General features: G+C 37.6%; 3 protein-coding genes across 4 annotated transcripts in view; all 3 read right to left on the bottom strand.

Annotated features, from left to right (window-relative positions):
* lrp6 (low density lipoprotein receptor-related protein 6) overlaps positions 1–1,807 on the bottom strand; it is a 34,274-nt gene extending 32,467 nt beyond the window's left edge. Inside the window, exon 1 of one of the 2 annotated variants that reach the window (XM_074626437.1) lies at positions 1,514–1,807. In XM_074626437.1, coding sequence (XP_074482538.1) covers positions 1,514–1,586 — 73 coding nt within the window. In that variant the 5' untranslated portion in view covers positions 1,587–1,807. The remainder of the gene's footprint in view (positions 1–1,513) is intronic. The other variant, XM_074626436.1, reaches the window with a different exon arrangement.
* Positions 1,808–3,481: 1,674 nt separating this feature from the next.
* Positions 3,482–15,156, bottom strand: mansc1 (MANSC domain containing 1). Its single transcript, XM_074625747.1, has 5 exons — positions 13,347–15,156; positions 11,198–11,283; positions 8,826–9,159; positions 8,369–8,509; positions 3,482–7,801 (listed from the first exon to the last, which is right to left on the bottom strand). Exons 3-5 carry the CDS (start codon positions 9,082–9,084, stop codon positions 6,744–6,746), a joined length of 1,458 nt encoding a protein of 485 aa, XP_074481848.1. The 5' UTR covers positions 9,085–9,159; positions 11,198–11,283; positions 13,347–15,156; the 3' UTR covers positions 3,482–6,743.
* Positions 15,157–16,932: 1,776 nt separating this feature from the next.
* On the bottom strand, positions 16,933–20,233 carry c4h11orf98 (chromosome 4 C11orf98 homolog). Its single transcript, XM_074625425.1, has 4 exons — positions 20,075–20,233; positions 18,700–18,824; positions 18,510–18,607; positions 16,933–17,819 (listed from the first exon to the last, which is right to left on the bottom strand). The coding sequence occupies exons 1-4, from the start codon at positions 20,111–20,113 to the stop codon at positions 17,698–17,700; spliced, it is 384 nt and encodes a 127-aa protein (XP_074481526.1). The 5' UTR covers positions 20,114–20,233; the 3' UTR covers positions 16,933–17,697.
* Positions 20,234–25,021: the final 4,788 nt, after the last annotated feature.

Raw genomic sequence — 25,021 nt, forward strand, 5'->3', positions numbered from 1 at the left:
AGCTCTACATTAAAGAATTAAAAAAATTATATCCACTAACATTCACGGATATAAAACAGATGATATATTAAAGATAAAGGTTATATTTTGCATATTTTTTGTTCATATTTTCAAATTCCATGTATGTATCTTTATGTACAGTACATGTACATATGACAAATGTAATAACGTCTTTTTTACTTTTTAAGTTTAATATTTGAATATAAATAGAGCAATTAAAAGGAAAAGGATTTCTTTCATAAAAGAAAAACAATTAAATTCAATAAAGATCAAATAAACGTGTATATTCTAAATAAGACACATAAAATAAATGTAAATCTTAGAATAGAAACATAACTCAGTTTAGGAACATCGAATTCTAACTTTATTGTGTTTTTATATGAATTTTAATTCATGTGTTAATGTTTGTAATCTTGCATTTACTTTTATTATTGTCGAATAAATCTACATATCTATATCTAAAACTTCACATAAGTGTTAGATAAATTAAGTTTTATATAATAATAATGAACAGATAATAATAAAAACAGATAATAATAATAATACAGATGATATATTAAAGATAACGGGTTATAAATTGAGAATGGAAAAAAACAAGCAAATTAAAAATAGAAAGGATTTATTTTCTAAATAAAAGAAATAAATTAAATAACAATTGTCAAAGATAAAACAACGTGTGTATACTGAATAAAAGACAAAATAAATTAAAAAAAGAATATGAACATAACTTAGTTTAACTTTAAAATGTATTGTCGTTTTAATACTCGTTTTAATTATCTGAATGTTTGTAATCTTGCATTTACTTTTATTATTGTAAAATAAGTCTAAATAAAACATCACAGAAGTGTTGAATAAATTAAGTTTTATGTAATAATAACAATAACAATAATAATAATAATAGTGTTACTGCCCTCAGTTAGCTTTTAGCATAATAACACAACATAAACACATTAACTGCTCCAGTTTGAACGCAGATTAATGTCATTAATTATGCTTTAAACACTAATAATTATCATTAATATGATTAATTAGCTCTAATTTCATCCAGCTCCAGTGGGCAGCTAGCTGGATGACTAGCTAACACAGCTCCTAGCATGTGTTGTGCTAACTGCTGCTATCTAATGTTATCTAAGTTAGTTTAACCAAAGTTAGCATGCTAACAAGCTGTAAACTGGGTTAAAATGACATATATGATATTAAATAACGGCTCTGTGGAGGTGAACAGGGCTTTAAATGGTGTATTGAGGTATTTTTTCCAGCTGCTAACAGAAGCTGTTTGTGGTTTCTTCTCCTCCAGGAGCTGAGCGGAGCTACCAGGCTAACAGCTAGCTCCGCTCCGCTCGGGAGGGAGGGAGGACTCCAGCCCCGGAGAGAGGGCCCTGGCCCCGGACACTCATCCACATATACACTATTAAACCCGCTCCGCCCGGCTCCTAACAACACTTTTACACATCCACACATCACACACGAACGACAAAGCGGAGAGTTCGGCGGGATGTGATGATAAACTCACCTCGTATGAGAAGACAAAAAGTGGACAACAACAGGCTCCGCAGCAGCAGCAGCTCGACACCCATCTTTCTCATCTTTCTCTCCCGTCTCTCTCCCGCTTCTCTCGGCCCTGCCGCCCGCTCGGCTCAGCGCAGAGCTCCCATCGCTACCGGGGCCGCTTCCTCGGGTCAAAAACACGGATTTACTGCTAATATTCAGGCTGAGACGGAGCTTTAAACCGGGTTAAATGATCCCCACGTCCATCCTGGCTGCTCGCTAACTGCGTTGGATCAACTCTGTGTGGCTCACATTGTCCTGCAGGAGATCCGTCGTCTCCTTCCGCTGTGAGGAAGCTGCTCCCCCCTCCTCCTCCCCCTCCCCCCTCCCCCCTCCTGCTCTTCCACCTCCTCCCTCTCCTCCTCCACCTCCACGGCTCTCTATTGTTGCTCTGATTTCATGCTCTCCAGCCAAAGATAATGTTACAACAGGCGGAAAACGCCCCGCTGCTGCTGCTCGCTGTAACCGCTGCTCCACATCCAGGATCCTGGAAAACAAGCGGAGCTGAGCCGAAGTTCGGCCTCAACACGCACATTCCTGCGGGACTAGTTTATCACAGAGGCTCGGTTTACCCCGGGTTTACCCCCGACAACAGCGGCTCACACCCGGACACAGTCACTGCCATCAACCGGGAACATTTAACATGGAATTACACACTGTTTTCTTCCATTTTAATGACTGTAAAGAGGAAGAAGAACTATGGATCACTGGCTGCAGCCCAAAGTCAAACTTCACCTTCTGGTCCAATTGATAGAGTCTATATAAGACAATGAGAGCCGATTAAAGTAAACTCCTACATGAATCTGAGATTAATGGTAAAGTTCAGGAAAACAGTCAGTATAAATTTAAATCACTAAGTTATTTTAAAACTGGTTAAATATCTGATGAAGGTCTGGGCAAAAAGTCATTTTCATGTGGGTTTTGAGGGAATGTCTAAGTTCTGAGGCAAAACAAAATCACATATATGAAACATCACCATCCAGAGTTCCATATTACACTCTGAATTATGACAATCCTGAGAGGACGTTTAATTAGAATTAAGTCCAAGTAATATTATGAAACAAAAAGTCAGAATAATGACATTATAAAATCAGAATTTAGTAGATTACATTTAAAGTTCCAGTCAAAGTCCAAGTTTTGGATAAAAATGTTGTGATTGAAACAAACATCTCAATAAAAATACAGCCATTAATAGACAATTTGTGAAATAAAAAACATCTTTACTGTATTTTCAATTAATGGTAGCAGAGTTTTAAGAAAGCAAAAATCTGAGAGAAAAGTCTGAAAAACATGTTAAAACCAAAAACTCAGTCTGGTGAAAACCAGAAAACCCCCAAATCTGGATTATCAGATTAAAATTTAAAAAAAGAGTAAAAGTTCTGGAAATAAAGTCAAACTTCAAGGATTTACATGAGAATTTTGAGAAGGAATCAGAATTTCGAGGTATAAAGGCAAAAAAAAAAAAAAAAAATTGAAAATTACATTTAAAGAAAAAGTTTTCCTCAGAATTTTTTTAGTCAAATTTTGTGATTGTTTTATTTTATTTGATTGATTTGTGATAAGTTTTTTTTTTTTAAGATTAGGTATCGTCTTAAAAAAGTCAAAATTTCAAGGAAAACGGTCGCAATTCAAAAGAAAAGTCTAACTTATGACAAAACAAGTCAATACCCAGATTTGTCTGAATTTTAACTTGAAAGTAAATTCAGAGATTAATCTCAAAATGTAAAAGTTTTCTCTTTACATGGTCATCAATCATCTTCTGTACCACTGATCAACAAACACATTCATAAGTTAGTAAATCTTAGTCACCTGTCTCCACGTTTTATGAAATATGAGTCATAAAAACAATAAAAATGCTCTTTTTACGCCCTCAGAAACTGAATCACAGTATTTAGTATTTTATCATCAGTAAAACAACGACAACACGTTCAAAAATCAATTTTTTTTTAATCCTTACAAGAACAAAACATCAAATTCCAACTTATGCAAAAGCATCACTTCACGAAACACGACCAAAAGTACCATCGATGATATTAACCAAAGCAAGAGAGGTGAAAACAAAGAGTGCAGCTTCAGTCTCAGGAGCTTCTTCAGGCTGCTGCTGCCACCTGCTGCTCACCTCACGCTACAAATGTTCTTATTATAGGAAAATAGTGCGCGGCCAGTGTACTCTTACTTATGAAAAACAATCTCAAAAAGAAGCATATCATATTTATCAAAAAACACAGGATACAGTAGTGCATCGATTTCCAAAGAGTTGCATCCATCGTTTTCAAATCTTTATCCACGTGAGAAACGAGAGAAATGTGGACAGAATACAAAACAACACAGTGAGAGTGAGAAGCATCACGGCCTCGTATGGCTGAAGCATGTGGGAGTAAAAAGACATGCAGGTCTGATACACAAAGGGTTAATTATTAATAACCCCATGGCCAAGAAGAAGAAAAAGAAGAAGAACAAGAAGAAGAACAAGAAGAAGAGGAAGAAGAAGAAGAAGAAGAAGAAGAAGAAGAAGAAGAAGAAGAAGAAGAAGAAGAAGAAGAAGACGAAGGCCTCGAGACCACAAGGCCCAATGTACAAAATCTGAGTCCACTCGTACGTCCAGAGTTTCTCTACATCGACTTCAGAGGCTTCCTGAGATTCAGGGAATAAAAATATTGCTGTTTGTTCTTCCGTTTCTCTCCAGTCAACCAGAAATCAATCAACTCATCAGGAGGTTAAAAAGGGTTAAAGTCTCTCTCAACATGAATCAATAAATAAATAAAAGTCCGGATGTGATTAAAACCAGAAAACTCAGTTTTACATTACAACATGAAAAGTTTCTTGTTTTAAATCACTCACGTTATAACCAGATATTTTCATGTTATGACGTTTTCTCATTATGAATTATTATTATAACATATCATTTATTTGTGTTTAGCACAAAACTTACTCGTTATGACACAAAATACATTTTCTCATTAAAACGAGAAAAGTTTCTCATTTATTATTTTCTTGTTTTCTCATTTTAACAACATGAAAGTTTCTGTATAACAACTTGTTGATTTTGTGTAATAACAAGAAGATATTGTGGTATAACAACAAAAAACGCTTGTTAAAACTGAATAATTTGGTAAATATGTCATAATAAAATGAAAAAGATTTCAAACAAAGAAACTTCTCTCATTCACTATTCTGGATCTTTTTCTCATTTTAACAACATAGATGTTGATTCACAATATGTTGATTTTGTGTAATACCGGGAACATATTGTGATGTAACAACAAAAACTGATTGTTAAAACATAATTTGGTAAATATGTCATAATAAAATTAAAAATATCTCGTTAAAACAAGAAACTTTTCATGTTATAACAAGAAACTGAGCAAATATTCTTTCTGTCATGTCGGCAGCAACACAATCTTTGAGAGTTTGACTATTTTAAATAAACGATAGCAGAGTTTTAAGAATGCAAAAATCTGAGAAAATTCTGTAAAAACATGTTAAAACCATAAACCTCACAATCTGGATTATCAGATTAAATAAAAAAAAGAGTAAAAATTCTGAAAATAAACTCAGACTTCAAGGATTAACTCGAGAATTTTGAGAAATTATCTGAATTTTGAGGGAAAAAAGCCTCAAAGTTGGACAAAGAAAATGAACAAGAAGTCAGATTACATCATCAAAAATGAATTTGAAAATTACATTTAAAGAAAAAATAATTTTTCCTCAGAATTTTTTTTTTCTTCAAATTTTATGATTGTTTTCTTTTCAGAAGTTTTTGTTTTAAGTTTAGGTATCGTTTAAGGAAAACGGTCATAATTCTGAAACAAAAGGCAAAAATTTGAGAAAATTGCAATTCAGAAGAGGATTAATCTTGTGACAACAAATGTTATAAAATGACATTAGACAAAAGTCAAAATGTTAAGAATCAAAGATCAGGACAGATTTATGGTGATTGTTATGTAATTTTTGCTTAATTTTTTATGTTTCTTGATTTGTCATGTGTTGCATTTTTTTGGATTAGCCCAACACAGACAGAGTATCTCCGTCTTGTGCCTTTAAATTTACTGTATCTAAATATTCACCCAGTATATCCATATAAAATTATATCTGTCCATGAAAAACCATGAATCTCCAGTTTGTTAAAACAGAATAATTTGGTAAATATGTCTAAACTGAGCAAATATTCTTTCTGTCATGTTGGCAGCAACACAGTCCTCAAAAATTAACATGAGAATTTGATAAAAAGTCTGAATTGTGAGGACAAATATAATAAAATAACGAGACAAAAGTCAAAATGTTGAGAATCAAAGATCAGGACAGATTTATGGGGATTTTTATGTAATTTTTGCATCATTGTGATGATGTTGTCTGGTGTTGCATTTTTTTGGAATAGCCAAACACAGGTGGAGTATCTCCGTCTGGTGCCTTTAAATTTACTGTATCACAATATTCACACAGTATGTAAGAGATAATGTACAGCGAGCCGGTTTATTTCACAACAATAACCCGCTAACTGTACATTATCCCGCTTGTTACACGGCTACTTACACAAAAATGGTCCTCCAGAGTCCGACATCAGAACTGCGTCTATATAATATATAGAAATATATATTATAAAGAAATAACAGACCGTAAAATGCCGTGATTGACCAATCAGAATCGAGTATTCAACAAAGCTGTGTAATATACAGTATATATCGGCGCTGTCCATGAAGAACCACAAATCTCCAAAACTGTTCAACAAAAACAGTTTTGAGCTTTGTGACGATGTATTTTTCAGATAATCCAGAGGCTTTATAATCTGAGAAGAGAACTCCTATTAAGAAATAACTCAAGATGCAGATTCTACAGAAGGTTCGTCTTCACAGTGCATTACTATTAATAACCGCACAGGTCTGAGTGCATTATCCTTCTTATACCACGCCAAAGATTAAAGTCTTATTTACTCATATTTCAGAGCAATAAATACAAGTATATAAAGGTAAATAAACTGAGGACACTCTGCCAGAGCTGTGTAGTTATTTCTAAATAATGCACACCCTTTGGCCAATCAGGATCGAGTATATCACGGTATAACGCCTCTTTAGTGACGTAGACATTCCATTACTGTGAGTGAAATTAAAATATCAGCAGGTGAACGTTAACAATCTTAAATTAACTAATTTGAAGTCTTGCTAATTGTCCTTCTGAGCTTCCGTCATAAAAACGCCTCACACCTCGTAGTGGAGATCATTGAGCTCCAGTCTCGTGTAATGGCGTCTGTCAAAGGACTCCATCGCCTTGCGGCCGCCGACAGCCAGAGCCAGCGTGAGCACGGCGAGCCCCAGCACCATGAACGCCACCACGCCGCTCTTCAACGCCCCCCGCGCCGAGTTCTGGAGGGCGTGGTCGGACTGGAGGGCGTGGTCCAACTGGACGGCGTCTTTGGGGACGATGACCAGACTCGCTGGTGGAGTCGTCCTCGCGGTGGCCAAATCGGTGGTGGTGGTAGTAGTGGTTGTAGTAGTAGGAGAAGGAGTTGTAGTAGTAGGAGAAGGAGTTGTAGTAGTAGGAGGAGTAGTAGTAGTAGGAGTAGTGGTAGTTGTACTAGTGGTGGTAGTAGTAGGAGTAGTAGTAGTAGTGGTGGTAGTAGTGGGAGTTGTAGTAGTAGTAGTAGTAGTAGTAGTAGTGGTGGTAGTTTCAGTGTTGGGATGTGGTTTTTCAGTAGTTCTTGGTGCAGCCTCTTTGTTGGCGGTTACAACAGGAAGTGATGTAGTGGAGCTCTGCGGCGGCAAAGAGGATGTGGTGGTGCTGACGGAATGAGGCTTCACTTTCTTGGCGGTTTTATTTAGCTTTTTACTGGTTTTGTTTGGCTTTTTGGTGGTGGTGCTGGTAGTAGAAGTAGTTGAAGTAGCTGCTGTGGTAGTTGTGGTAGTAGCTGTAGTTGTAGTTGTTGTAGTGGTTGTAGCAGTGATGGTGGAGGTGGAGGTGGGTGCTGCAGTTACCGGAGGCATCGTGGCGATGATGATGATGGGTGGAGGTGCTGTTGTGGTGGCGGGAGCCTGCGTGGTGGTTGTGGTGGTGGTTGGTGTTGTGGTCGGTGTCGTGGTTGGTGTCGTGGTTGTTGTGGTGGCCGGTGGTGTTGTTGTACTTTGTGTGGTGGTTGTAGTGGTGGTTGGTTGAGTGGTTGTTGGTGTAGTCGGCGCTGGCATGGTGGTGATGGTGGAGGTGGTTTGTTCTGTGGTGGTCGTCATGGTGACAGGTCTCACTGTGGTCGGATGAATCAAACCTGTGAAGAAGAAATATTATCATGTTATAAAGCAGCTGATGTTGAACATGATTCATCAGGAGTCTTTGTGTTTCTTTCTCTTTTAGCTCTAGTTTTGGTCTCCACCACCTCCTGAGGGAAATATCTCTCTTTAGTTGCTAAATGCTCCACTATGTTCACCAGCTAGTCTCTATTGGGTCTCTCTGCTGTACTGTGGCTACAGCTTCTTATCAGAAAACAACTGAGACTGAACCAGACAGGAAATGTGCTGGAAAACCCCCCCACAAAAAAAGCAGCTAAAAGAGGCAAAAAAGCTCCGTAGAGCTGCAGAGATGGTGATGCACTGCAATAGACCATATTCATACGGCGGCCATTTTGCTCTTACGTCACGCTCAGGGTGGGAAGGATCTCTGCCAATTTCATATTCATCCGGACAAAGACAGGCTAGCTAATGTTATGCCAACTGATGCTAACTAAACGTCGGCTAATACTGCATAATAAATCTACCGGTGTCTTGTAAAATGAAACCCCATAACGTTAGCCTAGCTTTGTCTCTGACTGACTGACTGAGGCTGCAGGTGAAGTTACCTTTGTAGATGTCGTAGGTGTTGATGCCGTCCTGAGCCTTCATTAGAGGACAGTCCTGCTCCGTCTGACAGTGGAACAGGAAGCAGTTATCATCGCCGGCGTTCTTGTTGGCGTTGAACACCGCCATGTTGCACTTGGCTCCTTCACAAACACAGAAACAAAGATGGAGGAACTCGTCAGCTGTATTCAAAGAGTTATTATATATGATGATGTTTATTTATATTTAACACAACTTTGTGATGAAGCCAAAAGCTTGTATCTAACTGGTGTTATTCAAGGACACATTTAGTGTAGCTTAGCACAAATACTGTTGACAGGGAAACTGCTAGCCTAGCTCTATCAGAAGAGGACAAATCCACATAGTGTACTCAGAGACCCCTCATGGCTCTCAGGGTTCATGGTCCCTGAACCCAGACCTGTGGTGACCCTGGAGGTCAAAGGTCTCAGTCCATCTCACCTGGTTTGACCTCCTCTGAGCAGCAGGCGAGGACACAGTCCCTCTCTGAGCGGACCACCCGAGTGTCCATGGCCGTCGTCGGCCGGTTCAACGCCTGTCTGACGTTCACGATGGCGCTCTGGTGTTGTCGGGAGAAACACGTCTCTGGTTCCACAGCCGACACAGGAAGTGATGTCATCATCAGCAGCAGCAGCAGCACCGTGGCAACAGGCAGCCTGAGCGTCCATGATGAGGGTGGCGTGGGCGCTGAAGGAGTCATGGCTGCAGCAGATCTACGGTCGGTGATCAGAAACGCCTCAGAGTCCAGAAGAGAGCAGAGATCCACACTAGTGTTCTGAAACACAGGAAACACTGAGAGTTATTCACCTTTCATTTAACACCGTCTTTAAAGGGTTTGTTCACCCAAAATACAAAAAAAATATAACTCATTACTGCAGGATTTTTTCAGCACCTTGTGATCCATCCTAACGTACCAGGATGTTCTGGATATATGCCATGAAAAAGACGACAGCTGGATGGACTATAACGCTGTGGACGCCACGTTAGTTCAGATCAGAAAGTCTCACAATAACACAAACTAACTAACCGATGGATGCAGCGGTAGACCAGCAACTCCCCTCATCTGAGAGGTAAAATCACTGGTTTTGTGAATGGAGTCTGGTGGCTTTGAAGAGAGCGATATAACAGCTTCAGTTCCCCATCAGAAAGGGCTGTCTGATGGCGAGGTAAAGCGGTGAAAATATTCTAAATATAGTGAAACACTTCAACTGATATTTTTAGGTGTCTAAAATGCGTTTTTCTGCTGCTCCCGTCCACAGACGCTTAACCTCGCCATCAGACAGCCCTTTACCTCGCTGTCAGACAGCCCTTTACCTCGCCATCAGACAGCCTTTTACCTCGCCATCAGACAGCCTTTTACCTCGCCGTCAGACAGCCCTTTACCTCGCCATAAGACAGCCCTTTCTGACGGGGAACTGAAGCCGTTATATCTCTCTTCAAGGCCACCAGACTTTACCTCACCATCAGACAGCCCTTTACCTCACCGTCAGACAGCCCTTTACCTCACCATCAGAGAGCCCTTTACCTCACCATCAAACAGCCCTTTACCTCGCCGTCAGACAGCCCTTTACCTCACCATCAGACAGCCCTTTACCTCACCATCATACAGCCCTTTACCTCACCATCAGACAGCCCTTTACCTCGCCGTCAGACAGCCCTTTACCTCGCCATCAGACAGCCTTTTACCTCGCCATCAGACAGCCTTTTACCTCGCCGTCAGACAGCCCTTTACCTCGCCATAAGACAGCCCTTTCTGACGGGGAACTGAAGCCGTTATATCTCTCTTCAAGGCCACCAGACTTTACCTCACCATCAGACAGCCCTTTACCTCACCGTCAGACAGCCCTTTACCTAACCATCAGAGAGCCCTTTACCTCACCATCAAACAGCCCTTTACCTCGCCGTCAGACAGCCCTTTACCTCATCATCAGACAGCCCTTTACCTCACCATCATACAGCCCTTTACCTCACCATCAGACAGCCCTTTACCTCGCCGTCAGACAGCCCTTTACCTCACCATCAGACAGCCCTTTACCTCACCATCAGACAGCCCTTTCTGACGGGGAACTGAAGCCGTTAAATTGCTCTCTTCAAAGCCACCAGACACCAAAAAAAAAACACAGTAATTTTACCTTTTAGAACACGGAGTATACATACAACCCCACTTCTTTCAGTTATTTCCAAACTGATCACAGCTAACGTTGACTCAGCTAGTGCTAGTGCTCACATTAGTCATAACCTGATTGATTAGCTTCGATTAGCTTACTTTTTGCTAACAGCTGAGTGAGCGTTTCCATTTGAAATAAGGAAATAAAACCTCTTAAATTAACATATTTCCTTGGATAGTTGGTGGGAGGAAAACGTAATTTGATACTGATTATTTAAAGTAAAAAACTAAACTAAACTAAACTAAATGAACCCCTACATGTAAGACAGAAATAAAGTCTGATTTACTGAGTTTCTACAAGTTTTTAAAGTCTGAACACTTTGTTGGACTTCCTCTTTAAAACCCTCAGTGACAGTTTCTACTGTTTGTGACACGACAACGTCTTCTTCTTTCTGTCCCTGAGTCCCAGATCTGTCTCAGCAGAACAAAAACGAGGACTAAATTAGAAAAAATCAATCTGTGGAGTAAAAATAGAAATCTATAAATGGACATTTCTCCTTCAGGAGGTGGTGAAGTAGCTTCCTTTTTTAGATTTCTACTGAAAGTGAATGAGGTCAGTGAGGTTTTATTGATGGAGATGGACACGTTATAATTAGTTTTTAGCTGTCAGATATAACAATATGTTGTATTCAGAGCAGAAACTCACCGGGCCGACAGCGTGAACCGTCCTCCATCAGATGCTCAGTGGATCTCTGGGTCCACAGTCCACAGAACAGGACTTTAACCCGTCTCCTGTGAGGGACAGAGAGGTATTATTTCACCTTATCTCCTTTACAGCTGCTGCTATCTGACCCACTATCAGACAGGTTAGGAACCAGGTGTGTCTCCAAGTCTGGAGCTTCCTATTGAAACTCTGATTACAGAAACATGACGAATTATGACCTTTATTTTAACCAGAGTTTGGAGTGTCAAAGTTCTTTTTAATAATACAAACAATAACAAACTTTACAAAGTGCTTTGCATGAGAAAAATAAAACAATTCTGCACTTCAGTTACATAAAATGTAATACAAAATCATATAATTAAATAGAATAAGACACAAAAAAGACTGTAAAATGAGAACAAAACAGTAGAATATCTTAACTCAAGTAGGGATGACTTTTTCTGCCCCGATACCGATACCCGTCCGATAACGAGTACCGATCTGATACCAGTGTTTAATTAATAAGCTGTATGCCTCACTGTGTGGAAGTGACTGCGACTGGGACATTGCTTTCCGAACTTGTCAAATTGCTAGCTATAAATAGCTATATAGCCACTAGCTAGCTAGATAGTTTTCTATCAACTGCTGGCAATAAACAGCTATGGCTAGTGCTAGCTGCTAGCTAGCTTGTCAAAAGTTTATAAAATGAATTAATGTATGATATTATCTCAGACTGTTTAGGTTTACAGCAAAGAGATAATGGTGTCTGAACCAGGCCAAGGGAGGCGCATGGCTAATTCACTGGTGTTAGCGTCATTTTGTCAACTCTGGTAAAGACAAAGCTAAAGTAAAACGATATTCGGTTAGAAAGGTAAGATGTTAGACATTAGTTTTACAGTATTAGATTAACTTAAAACATTACACGATCATTTCTATTAGTAGTTTCAGAGAATGTTAGCCAAAAAGTGTCTGAACCAGGAAACAGTTCCCTTAGTTTAACTCATTATTTTGAGATACTAAGATATTATTTGGGGATTTTAAGTAATTATTTCGAGAAAGTCTCTCATTATAATATATAATAAAATTACGTACTGGATCTTTTTTTTTTTATAGGCTTCCATAAAAGGGCTGCACGGTGGTGCAGTGGTTGGCACTGGTGCCTCACAGCAAGAGGGCCACAGGTTTGAATCCAGCTTGGGGCCCTTCTGTGTGGAGTTTGAATGTTCTCCCCGTGTTAGCGTGGGTTTTCTCCGGGTACTCCGGTTTCCTCCCACAGTCCAAAGACATGCAGGTTAGGTTCATTGTTGACTCTAAATTGCCTGTAGGTGTGAATGTGAGTGTGAATGGTTGTCTGTCTCTATGACATGTCTCTATGACATGTCTCTATGTGTCAGCCCTGTGATAGTCTGGAGACCTGTCCAGGGTGTACCCCGCCTTCGCCCAATGTCAGCTAGGATCGGCTCCAGCCCCCCCCCCCCCCTAACGGGATAAGCGGTTGCAGATGATGGATGATGTTGATGATGATGGGCTTCCATAAAAAAAAAGCTATGCTAACTGGACACCAGTCTGACGATGTGAGCTGCTGGCCTAAATCGACGTTAATAAGCTAGTTTTTAAACATCGCAGTAAAGCACAGTACAGTCTGTTAAATAGCCTCATAACACGCTTATATTAATGGTTAAAGTGTAATTTTATGTTAGCCAAAAAGTGTCCGAACCAAGAAACAGTTACATTAGTTTGGATTTACCAAAGTTTAACTTAGTTTAACTCATTATTTTTGAAATACTATATTATTATTTGGATATAGTTTCTCATTATAATGACGTACACCATCTTATCTTTTTTAATGGTATTGGCAGAAATGAGCTTCCATAAAAAAACGCTTCTCAAACTGGACGCAGTCTGACGATGTGAGCTGCTAGCTTAAAGCTTAAAGCGACGTAAATAAGCCAACATGGCAGTAAAACACAGCTAAAGTCTGTTAAATAGCTTCATAACAGGAAGCTATTTAACAGACTTTGTGTAACTGGGTTATTCTATGAACCACCTGCCGTACTAACAGGTCTCTGTACTGGTATTAATGGTGCTAATGTGACCGGATAATGGAGCCTAAACTGGGACACAAAGCAGCATCTCCCCTCCACGGTTGTACCTGTATTTTCACCGAGGACGCAGATTAACTCGGAGCCGCATCCATCGTCCCTCCGTCGGTCAGTCAGCAGCCTGATGAGTCGGTGTTTGACTGGAACCAGTAAACCAGTTAAAGATCCCAATAAAAAACAGTTCAGTCCCAGTAAGAAGCTTCAGCATCCCGAGAGGACATGCTGATAAAAAACAACTGGTGGCACGATTCAGAGATTCAGCTTTAAATGTAGAATATGAGCCAGCGAGCGTTCAATAAAACCGTCTCTTCAGGCGACATATTGTTATCATTATTAATATAATGATATATGTTAAAGCTAAATCCCGCCAGCAGCAGCTTCAGCATCAGTCTGTGTCTCCAGGAGGATGAACTATATTATTACATGATGGCTGGTGCGGAAGATGTGCTGCTCCTCTCCAGAGTCTGACCCATTTTAGTCTTTGTCCTCTGGAAGGGGGGAGGAGGGATGGAGGGATGGAGGAGAGGATGGAGGGATGGAGCCTGATGGAGCCTGCATCCCAAAATCAGACGGTTTATCAGCACTACAAAATAAATCACATTTATATGTACATAAAAAGATCTTTATTCCAATTTAAAAACCCTTTATTTTAGATAAAAATCCCTGTTTATGTCAGCAGCTTCATCAATAATTAAAGAGGCTCAACATGAACAATACATATGAAAGAAAAACACTTCACCAGTTAGGAGGTTTGAGCAAGACAAATGTATGGAAGATCATTACTATCAAAATAAACACAAAATTAAAAATTATTATTATTATTAAGTCAAAATTCTGAAATACAAAGTCAAAATTTGACGTTTGATAAATGTGGGGGGAAAATAGATGAAATGTTGGGAACATGAAAAAGTAAAAATTCTGACATATTAGGTCAAAACTATGAAATATTAATCAAAATGTTTACATTTGGAATGTATGGGAAAAAAAATAGATGAAATGTTGGGAACACAATAGTCAAAATTGAATTTTCTAAAATCAAATTCTCAAATCAAAATTATGACATAAATAAAAATGTTTTACCTACTGTTAAAAAAATCTATTTTTTTTTTTTACTTATAACTTAAAATTTTCATCTCATAATTTCGGTTTACAAGTACTTAAAATTACTACCATAACTACATTTTTAAATTTTCATAATTTTGATTTAAAAGCATTTCTATTTTTTTTATGGAAGATCATAAACGTAAAAAAAAAAAAAAAAACATTATGGGATACAAAGTTAAAACTCTGAAATATTAAGCCACAAATGTTTACGTTTCGAATGTATGGAACAAATAGTTGAAATGTTAGAAACATGAAAAGCCAAAATAATGAGTTTTTAAATCAAAATTATCATACGTAGACGTACTGGGAGAAAATTAGAAGATTTAAATAAAGTAAATCACTTTTCAAAATAATAACTGAGTCCAAATTATGACTCAAAATGTGTAAAAAAAATCCCTTACTATTAAGTATCTCATAACTTTGATTTTAAAGTAAAACATTTTTTTAATCATTACTAACTTTTCAACAGTTTTTTTTTTCTGGAGGAAATGTGTTTCCACAATATGGCGGCTCTTGCAAGAATAATTATACTAAAAAAAGATGGAACATTTAGTCATCACCATTCAAAATTCTACCTAGATTTCATAACTTCCTGTCAGAATGTCTATTAATTTAAATTTGTTATGTATAATATTATTGAACACATCAAGTCATACTAAATGTGTATAAACGAGCGGCAGAATATACTCCCCATCAAATGCAGAATTTTCTCCTGTTCGAGTGGCCTTTTTCAAATAAAACAACATATTTGTAAGCAGACAAGAAAAGTTTAGACGCAGGACGTAAAAAAAAAAATTGACTTTTAAATCAATATATATATATATACAGACGTAGGCAAAGTTGTTGGTAACGTTCTGTTAAAGAGAGAAAAACCCACAATGGTCACTGAAATAACTTGAAACTGACAAAAGTAATAATAAATAAAAATTTACTGAAAATTAACTAATGAAAATCAGCTATTGTTTTTGAATTGTGGTTCAACAGAATCATTTTAAAAAACAAACTAATGAAACTGGCCAGGACAAAAATGATGGTACCCCTAGAAAAGATGTAAAATAATGTGACCATAGGGACATATTAAACTAAGGTGTGTCCTGTAATTAGCATCACAGGTATCTTCAAACTTGTAATCAGTCAGTCTGCCTATTTAAAGGGTGAAAAGTAGTCACTGTGCTGTTTGGCATCATGGTGTGTACCACACTGAACATGGACCACAGAAAGCTAAGGAGAGAGTTGTCTCAGGAGATCAGAAAGAACATTATAGACCTTCATGTTAAAGGTAAAGGCTATAAGACCATCTCCAAGCAGCTTGATGTTCCTGTGACTACAGCTGCACATATTATTCAGAAGTTTAAGGTCCATGGGACTGTAGCCTACCTCCCCGGACGTGGCCGCAAGGGGAAAATTGATGACATATTGAAGAGACGGATAATACGAATGGTAACCAAAGAGCCCAGAACAACTTCCAAAGAGATTAGAGGTGAACTCCAAGGTCAAGGTACATCAGTGTCAGATCGCACCATCCGTCACTGTTTGAGCCAAAGTGGACTTAATGGAAGACAACCGAGGAGGACACCAAATCATAAAAAAGCGAGACTGGAATTTTCCAAAATGCATATTGACAAGCCACAAAGCTTCTGGGAGAATGTCCTTTGGACAGATGAGACAAAACTGGAGCTTTTTGGCTAGTCACATCAGCTCTATGTTCACAGACGCAAAAATGAAGCATCCAAAGAAAAAAACACTGTACCTAATGTGAAACATGGAGGAGGCTCGGTTATGTTATGGGGCTGCTTTGTTGCATCTGGCACAGGGTGTCTTGAATCTGTGCAGGGTGCAATGAAATCTCAAGACTATCAAGGCATTCTGGAGCAAAATGTGCTGCCCAGTGTCAGAAAGCTTGGTCTCAGTTGCAGGTCATGGGTCCTCAAACAGGATAATGACCCAAAACACAGCTAAAAACACCCAATAATGGCTAAGAACAAAACATTGGACTGTTCTGAAGTGGCCTTCTATGAGCCCTGATCTAAATCCTATTGAACATCTGTGGAAGGAGCTGAAACATGCAGTCTGGAGAAGGCACCCTTCAAATCTGAGACAGCTGGAGCAGTTTGCTCACGAGGAGTGGGCCAACATACCTGTCAACAGGTGCAGAAGTCTCATTGAGAGTTACAGAAATCACTTGATTGCAGTGATTGCCTCAAAAGGTTGTGCAACAAAATATTAAGTTAATGTTACCATCATTTTTGTCTAGGCCAGTTTCATTAGTTTGTTTTTTTAAATGATTCTGCTGAACCATAATTCAAAAACAATATCTGATTTTCATTAGTTAATTTTCAGTGAATTTTTATTTATTATTACTTTTGTCAGTTTCAAGTTATTTCAGTGACCATTGTGGGTTTTTCTCTCTTTAACGGAACGTTACCAACAACTTTGCCTACGTCTGTATATATATATATATATATATACATACACACACATATACTGTATATATATATATATGGTCAGAGTGAAACAAAGAACAACACAAAGTTAAATGTTACCAGTAATGAAGTTTTATTGAATTATTAAACTGAAATATTATTTTTACAAGTTTGAAGGATCTGTGACATAAACAATGACTTTAACTAACTTAATATAGTGACAACTTTAAGATAAAGTATTTATTCTGACGGTGAACATGATTCTATGGAAGTCCGTTTCTGACAAGAAATTAAAAACAATAAAACCAGAATAAATTTAAGGAATGACAAAACTAAAAATACCTTTGGTCGGTCCAAATTAACAGATTAATTTAACAATAACAATTGTTAAATAGCAAGTCAAAATTATGAGACAGTAAGACACATTTTTGACTAAGTCGAAATGATTTTACTTTAATTATTAGATACGAGTCAAAAATGATATCTCATAACTTTTTGATTTTGTACTTACTGTCTCGTAAGTTTGATTTAGGAAATCTAATAATTTCTTTTACTGAATTCTGACGTGATAAATTAATTATTTCACATGAGTATCTTTAGGTTTATCATCTCAAAGTTTTCCTGGCGGTAATGGGCTTCCTTATCCTCGTATATCTTTGAATCTTTCAGTATCTTTTCATCGTCTCAAACTGGACGTTTGTTCAGACGAACCGCTCGATGGTATTTCAGAGTTCAGTTCGAAGGTGAATGTCCCATTCCCATTGGTTCAGGTGAGCGTCCCGTTCCCATTGGTTCAGGTAAACGTCCGGTTCCCATTGGTTAAGGTGAAAGGTGTGACGCTGCTCTGCATCAACAGATGATTCTCTTGGTCTCTTCATTCAGTGTCGGCCATCTCTACGTCATCCTGAGATCCAGCTGCTCTCTTTTTATTTTTATTCTTCTTCTTCTTCGTGGTTGGAGCAGATGATGAGTCCTGCTTCTTTGTTGGCGCTTCAACTGAGGAAACGACGACAACAGAGGAAACATTTTAGAGTTTTAAAAGACTCGGTCACCTGCCAGAACCAATCACGAGTCGATACAATATAAATGTAATTTTAAGATAAGATATTTTTTTTTAATTCGTCCCTCAGTGGGGACATTTGCTTACTTTTCCAACATTTCTGATCCTGAAAACTGTTTAAAAATGGTTTCCAATTGATCCCAACACTGCTTTTAAACAACACTAAAAGTGGGTTATTTTAGTGATGTATAAGTTTAAAACCTGCAGAACGTCTGTGGAAACGAAGAGCAAATTTGGACCTAAAGAGGCCGTAACTGTGGAAGACAATCTTGATCTTCTTTATTGTTTATATTTAGTTTTATTTCACACTTTTTTTACTGCAACTGCTGAACAGTTTCTCTCTGCATAAATAAAGTTTGATCTCATCTTCCGTCTCGAATCAGATTGCTTTTAGATGGACGACTGGGGATTTAGTCCTCCATCTTTTTACAGTGTAGTCGTGTTAGAAAGATGTCTCTTCTCAGCCGGTATGAATTACAGTATAGCAACTCTTTACTTGTCTGTGTGGACATGGGAGTGTTGATTTAGGACAGTAAACAGTTTGTCATCAGTTCCCTTCCATAGAGGCCTTCTCCTGCTTCATGTGAGTGTTGTTTTAAGACAGTAAACAGTTTGTCATCAGTTACCTTCCATAGAGGCCTTCTCCTGCTTCATGTGCTGCAGCTGTTTGATCAGCTTTCGTTTCTTCTTCCCAGACAGTGTGATATTTGCTCGTGGACTCGAACTGAAAATAAAAATAAAGACATCACACATCTCACGTTTACTCCAAACATCAAGTCTAACATCAGAATATGACGTATTTCACCGGTCACTGACTTTCTCTTCTTCAGGTGATGGATGGTGATGAGACCCTGATCGACCACGGCGCCGACGATCTGATGTCTCTTCCTCTTCTCTCTGCTCAGAACTCGCCGCCGCTTGAACAGATTCCTACCGAGTTCCTGCGGGAAGACAACGACAGGAAGGATTTAGGTTTACAGATGTGATTGTGACAGTTTGTCTCAGCTACTAATCTTCATGTTAGTATTTCTGCTGCTCTGGAGAATAACATCAGGCTTCATGCTGCAGTGTGATCCTCCGTCCAGCAGAGGGCAGACTGATAACACAACAGGAACAACATCACTAGAGCAGTTTGTCTCTTTCATCATCATTAAATTCAACGAGAGCTGCACGATTCTGACAAAATATCTCTATTTTTTGGACTTTGTAATTGCGATATTAGAGGAAATTATTCTCATTTTCATTAAAAAACATATTAAAATGATTATGGTGTGATTTTTGCAGTGATCTGTACCAAAGATGTTTTCTTAAGCAGCACCACAATATTTAATTTAAAATGCTATTTTGACACATTTCCCCTTTAACAAATATTATGATTTCCTCCTCATACTGTGATTTGAAAACTGCAGGAGGCCATGCTGCGATTTTGATAAAATGTTATATATATATTTATATATCTTATATTTTCATATAAGAACAAGTACTCAGATCTTAAACTTAAGAAAAGTATTGATACCACACAGTGTAGAAATACTCTGTATCGACATCAAAATAAAAGTAGACAGTATGCAGAATGTCTCCTTTCACCGTGTTGCATTATTAATATTATATTATTCATTTTTTTAATCACTAATGGATACATGTGAGAGTATTTTAATGTTGTAGTTCGTCAATGTGGAGCCACTTTGTGATACTTTGTATTGTACTAGTTAATAGTATAGTATAGTACCTCATCATATCACATGGTTTTCGTATTTAAAAGGTAACTAGTAACGTAAAGTAAAGCTGTCAGGCAAATGTAACGTTAGCTGTGCAGTAAAGAGTTCAATATCTCCCTCTGGGACGTAGTGGAGGACATGTAGTAGCATAACATGGAAATACTCAATTAAAGTACCATGGATTTGTACTTAAGTATCGTTACAGTACTCGAGTAACTGAGTATGACAGTCCTGATTCAAACTGTGTAATCTAAAGACACAGATATCAGGCTGTAAAATATCTTTCATGTTGTATAACAACCACTTTAGCTAAATTAGCTAGAGAAGTGTTTACGTTAGCTCTCTATGCTAACTGCTAGCTACTAGCTGTCCGGTTATATCTCATTTAACTTTGATGAAAACAACTGAAGTTTAATCGTCATTTCTTCCTGAACTTTATCATCACGTCGTTGATATTAAACAGAGTTTCTTACAGTTTTCGGTCTGTTTATCTTTCCTCCCGGTGGAGACATGCTGCTTCTTCACGTGGAGACAGTGTGGAGCTTCTTCTTCTACTGTTTCAATTCAGGTCACATCTCCGGACTGGTGGCTCTCTACTGCCTCCTCAGTTCTGTCCACACAGCTGGCTGACAGCCGGGTGTTAAATAATGCCACCTAGTGGCCACATCTGGGTACTACAGCGTTTTTTATTTCCATTATCTAATACTTTTATATAATATATAACATTCTTTATTTATGATTGTAGTATTAGTATTGCATTGCTATTCATTATTAATTATTTTTTAATTAATTATATTTTAGCTGTGTAACACATTTATATCCACAGTAAATGGATAATTCTACAGTAGTAGTGGTAGCAATAATTATAATATTAATAATAATAATATTATATATAAGGCATTTTCATAGCAAAATGCAGCTCAAAGTGATTTCCAAAAAAAGAAAAGAAAAAACAGACAATTTAAGCAACTGTATAAATAGTAAAATATATTTAAACAGAGAGGAAAATATATAAACAAAATAAATAAAATAATGCACCCTGCTTACCTCATTTTAATTAATATAATCTTATTTATTATCTAAATTTCAGCATATTTCAGCTCCTCTCTGAAGATTATGAGGTTCATTTGTATTTTCCTTTTAAACTTCGGTAAATGAAACATTTTGTCTCTAATTTTATTTATTTATTTATCTATCTATCCTATTTTAACCCTTAGTGGAAATTGTTTAGTTTTAACATTGTACTATGATAGTTTTACCCTTTATGTGAAGCACCTTGAGATTTCTCTCTATTTTAAAGTGTGCTATATAAAATTAAATTTATTATTATTATAAACTCATTCCACTGATTGAGGACCAGCTGCTGATGTAAACTTCGTTCCATTCGGAGCCTCAGAGGGAACATTGATGACCGACCAGATGATATTATGAGTTTCTGCACATCTGGCCCGTCGCCTCCAGCTGTTTTCAGCTGCATCCACCACAGCGGTTCAGATTCAGATGTAACAATAAGAGGGTTTGACGCAGTAATTGTCTCATTCTTCCTCCTCCAGATGGACTGAACTCTCTTTCTCTGTGAATCTACGACAGCGTTAATGAACTCTGACACAACATGAATGGACTCAGAGGGTCTGGGATCAGTTTGAAACGTCGCTCTAGTTTGGTTTTGGGCAGAATTTTCTCTTTTATTTTAGGTCTGGAAGGGTTTCAACGTTTCTTTGATTTGAAGCCAGACGGGAAATGTTTTGTGTTTTATACGTTTTTTTTTAATCATCTGAACAATCAAAGAGTTTCTGGGAGTTTTCAGACTCCTCTGAGGGAAAATCTGGTTCCATTATTTTAACAAAATGGTACCAGCTTTTTTTCTGAAAAAGTTGTTGTCAATAGTCTGTAAAAACAACATGTCAGATTTGCTGTTTTTTGCTGTTTTGGGTCAATTTGGGAGGAGAATCAGAACCAGGCCAGCTTGAGACCAGATTCAGCACCCAGAGCTTACAGACATAACAAAAAAAACAAGGTTAGCATTCAAAACTTAGGTTAGCATAAAAAAGCAACGTAAGCATATACACATTCACGTTAGCATAAAAAATAAGGTTAACATAATGAATTTACGTTACTATAAGAAAATAAGGTTAGTGTAAGAGAGTAATATTAGTATAAAAATAAGGTTGTGATAGCATAAAAAAGTTACGTTATAATAAAAAGTTACGTTAGCAAAAAAAGTTACGTTAGCATAAAAAGTGACGTAAGCATAACAAATTTACGTTAGCAAAAAAATAAGGTTAGTTTAAAGAAATAATGTTAGCATAAAAACAGGCTAGCATAAATAAGTAATGTTAGCATAAAAAAGTAACGTAAGCATAAAAAATTCCATTAGCATAAAAAAAATAATGTTAGCATAGAAACAGTAACATTAGCATAAAAAAGTAACGTGAGCATAAAAAATAAGGCTCGCATAGAAAAGCAATATTAGCATAGAAAAGTAATGTAAGCATGAGAAAATTACGTTAGCATAAAAAAAGTAATGTTAGCACAAGAAAATAACGTTATCTTTTATTTTATTGTTTGCCTGCAGTTCCAGTTCTGGATATTATGAGTAATGTCCTCAAAGTATTTATCACTCACGTTTTTTTAGCTTAGAGCTAAATAACTTACAAAATGGAACTAAATCAATCCTACCTCTGAATACATTTTTTACCTCCTAACTACAGATCCCAGAGCTGCTGTAGAGGCAGACTGGCCTTAAATATATATATATATATATATATATTTAAGTGTTAAGTGTTTTGTTAATATAGTTCAATTCATGTTTAATTTGGGACAAACAACCATTGTTTCTGAAGAGTTTTATTTTATAAACAGTGCATCTAGCATTGCGGACAGTCAGGGCTTTTATTTTGAATTCCATGCAGGTGCACTGTGGGTAATCTACAGCAGAGAGAGACTGATGCTGTGGGTAAGTTGGTCCGGTGCTAGCTCCGCTAAAATAAGTTGTTAATAATATAATTAAAGTTGTTACACAGTGTGGAAAAGTGGCCAATATTATATTATTTAACACTGTAACTCGTGTACAACACTTTTAGTAATTTATCAGTCCTGTAAATGTATTATTACCGGTTGAACGGCGATGCTAACGAAAACGTGGCTGCTAGCTTGATGTGTAACGCACGGGTGTCTAGTTTTAAAGGGACCTTTCTATTTTTTTCATCCAAGTTGGAGTGAGCTGTGTGGTCTGGTTGTGTGTGTCCCATTAACACAGGTATGTTATGTTCATTAAATATGCATGTTAAATATGTTATGTAGCGTAGCCACGCTGGCTCAGGTTCACTGTTATTAGCGAAACGTGCCCGCTGTGTTCCGTGGCGTTCCTGGAGGTGGCAGCAGAGCATAGTTAGCTGCATGTGGACCTCTTCTGTTGTTGAGGGAAGATAAAAACTAATGGACATTTGGAGTTTGGGGTAAAGAAACACACTAGCTATACTGGTAAACATCACATTTAATTCATTTTAAATTGATATGACTATGTGGATGTGGAAAGATGTTGTATGTATTTCATGTTCATGTTTTTACAATATAATTGTAACCTGTGTTGAAATGTATCACTATACGATCACAATGTAAAGCAGCACAGAGACTGTCATGCTGTGGTTGGAGCAAGCTGTGCCGACCACCGTAACAATATTCCTGTCTGGTTGTGTGTGTCCCATTAACACAGAGGAATAAATACTCAAGTGCTCCATCCACCTTGACTCCCGTGGGTGAACATGCAGAACAGAAACAGAGTAGTCACATATATATACATACACATTCTAAATATATATCCTGTGTTCAGGTCTCTCTGAGTCTTTAGTTTGGTTTGGTGTTGAATAATTGTCTCTGAGCTGCTGTTTCGCCTCTCTCTCTCTGCTCGCCGTCTCTCAGCTCGCCGCTCTGCTGCCAAACCAAACTTGTCATGTCGTGAAGCCGCGGCGGCGGTGGGAATTATTTTAACGGCTCACGTAGAGAAGCCAAGTTCCTCTGGCCTGGTTCTCGGGCCTGGAGCTGTTGATCATCTCTAATTGAATTCTGGATGGAATTTATGATGAGAGACGGCGATTTGTTGACACTTTAGCTCCACTGAGTGGAAAGTTGTAATGTTCTTTCCTGCTGGATGTGCAGAAGTTTTAAAAAAGAACTGCTGAGGACGATTTCCTGATGTTGATTAGACGTTAAATGGACAGACTGGAGGAGTGATGAAAACCTGCAGAAACACAGCAGAACAAGTAGAAGAAGAAGAAGAAGAAGAACATGTGACGGAGGGCTGGAGGTTCTTTGGCTCTGTGCGATTTTAAAGACCTTTATTTGACCAGATTCTCCCAAATAGGTCGACTCCAGTCTTCATGTGTGTCCTGAAGTTACAGCACTGATATTATGAGTCACACCGCTGCCTCTCTGCTGGGAATTAAATACAGAAAGTCTCACAGAGTCTCACAGTAATCCAGTGATAGTAGTCTGAACATCCAATGGTACACTGCTATATTCAGTCTATAATCATCAGCAAAAAAAATAAGGTTAGCATAAAAACATTCACTTTAGCATAAAAATTAACCTTAGCTAAAAAAATAAAGTCAATTAAATTTTTTTTTTATACATTAGCATAAAAGCACAACGTGAACAAGAAAATTAACATTGGTATAAAAAATAAGGTTATGTAAAAAAATTTATGTAGGCATAAAAACACAACGTAAGCATAAAAAAATTCATGTTAGCATAAAAAACAAGTATACCATATAAAAAAAACACTACTGCGGCATAAAAAAGTGGTTAGCATAAAAAATGTTAGTTTGAAAAAATTTGTGTTAGCATAAAAACTAAGGTTAGCGTAAAATAATTAATGTTAGCATAAAAACAACGTAAGCACAAAAAAATTTATGTTAATAACATTACTGTAGCATAAAAATAATTTGTATATTTATTTGTAGAGAGAATAACCATTTTGGTGACATTTTGAGGCTTAAACGAGAATTTAAGCCTCAAAATGTCACCAAAATATCTATTTTTAATAAGTTCTTAAACTCTACAGAAAATGTGATGGTAGATTATTTCCTACTAATCCTCCACTGGAGGGGTGTAATAACTCAAATCATTTACTAAAAGATGCATTCATTGATTTCTTTACCACAAACGAGCAGAGAAACGGCAACATTTTAAATAAAAGACAGACAGGCTTCAAAGTAGAGCCATGACTATTCTGATCATTGATTTCAGGGGCTGCACGGTGGTGCAGTGGTTAGCACTGGCGCCTCACAGCAAGGGGGTCGCAGGTTCAGGCTTCTGTGTGGAGTTTGCATGTTCTCCCTGTGTTAGCATGGGTTTTCTCAGGTTTCCTCCCACAGTCCAAAGACATGCAGGTTAGGTTCATTGTTGACTCTAAATGTCCC

This window comes from Sebastes fasciatus, chromosome 23 (assembly GCF_043250625.1).
Source record: "Sebastes fasciatus isolate fSebFas1 chromosome 23, fSebFas1.pri, whole genome shotgun sequence".
NCBI classification, from domain to species: domain Eukaryota; kingdom Metazoa; phylum Chordata; class Actinopteri; order Perciformes; family Sebastidae; genus Sebastes; species Sebastes fasciatus.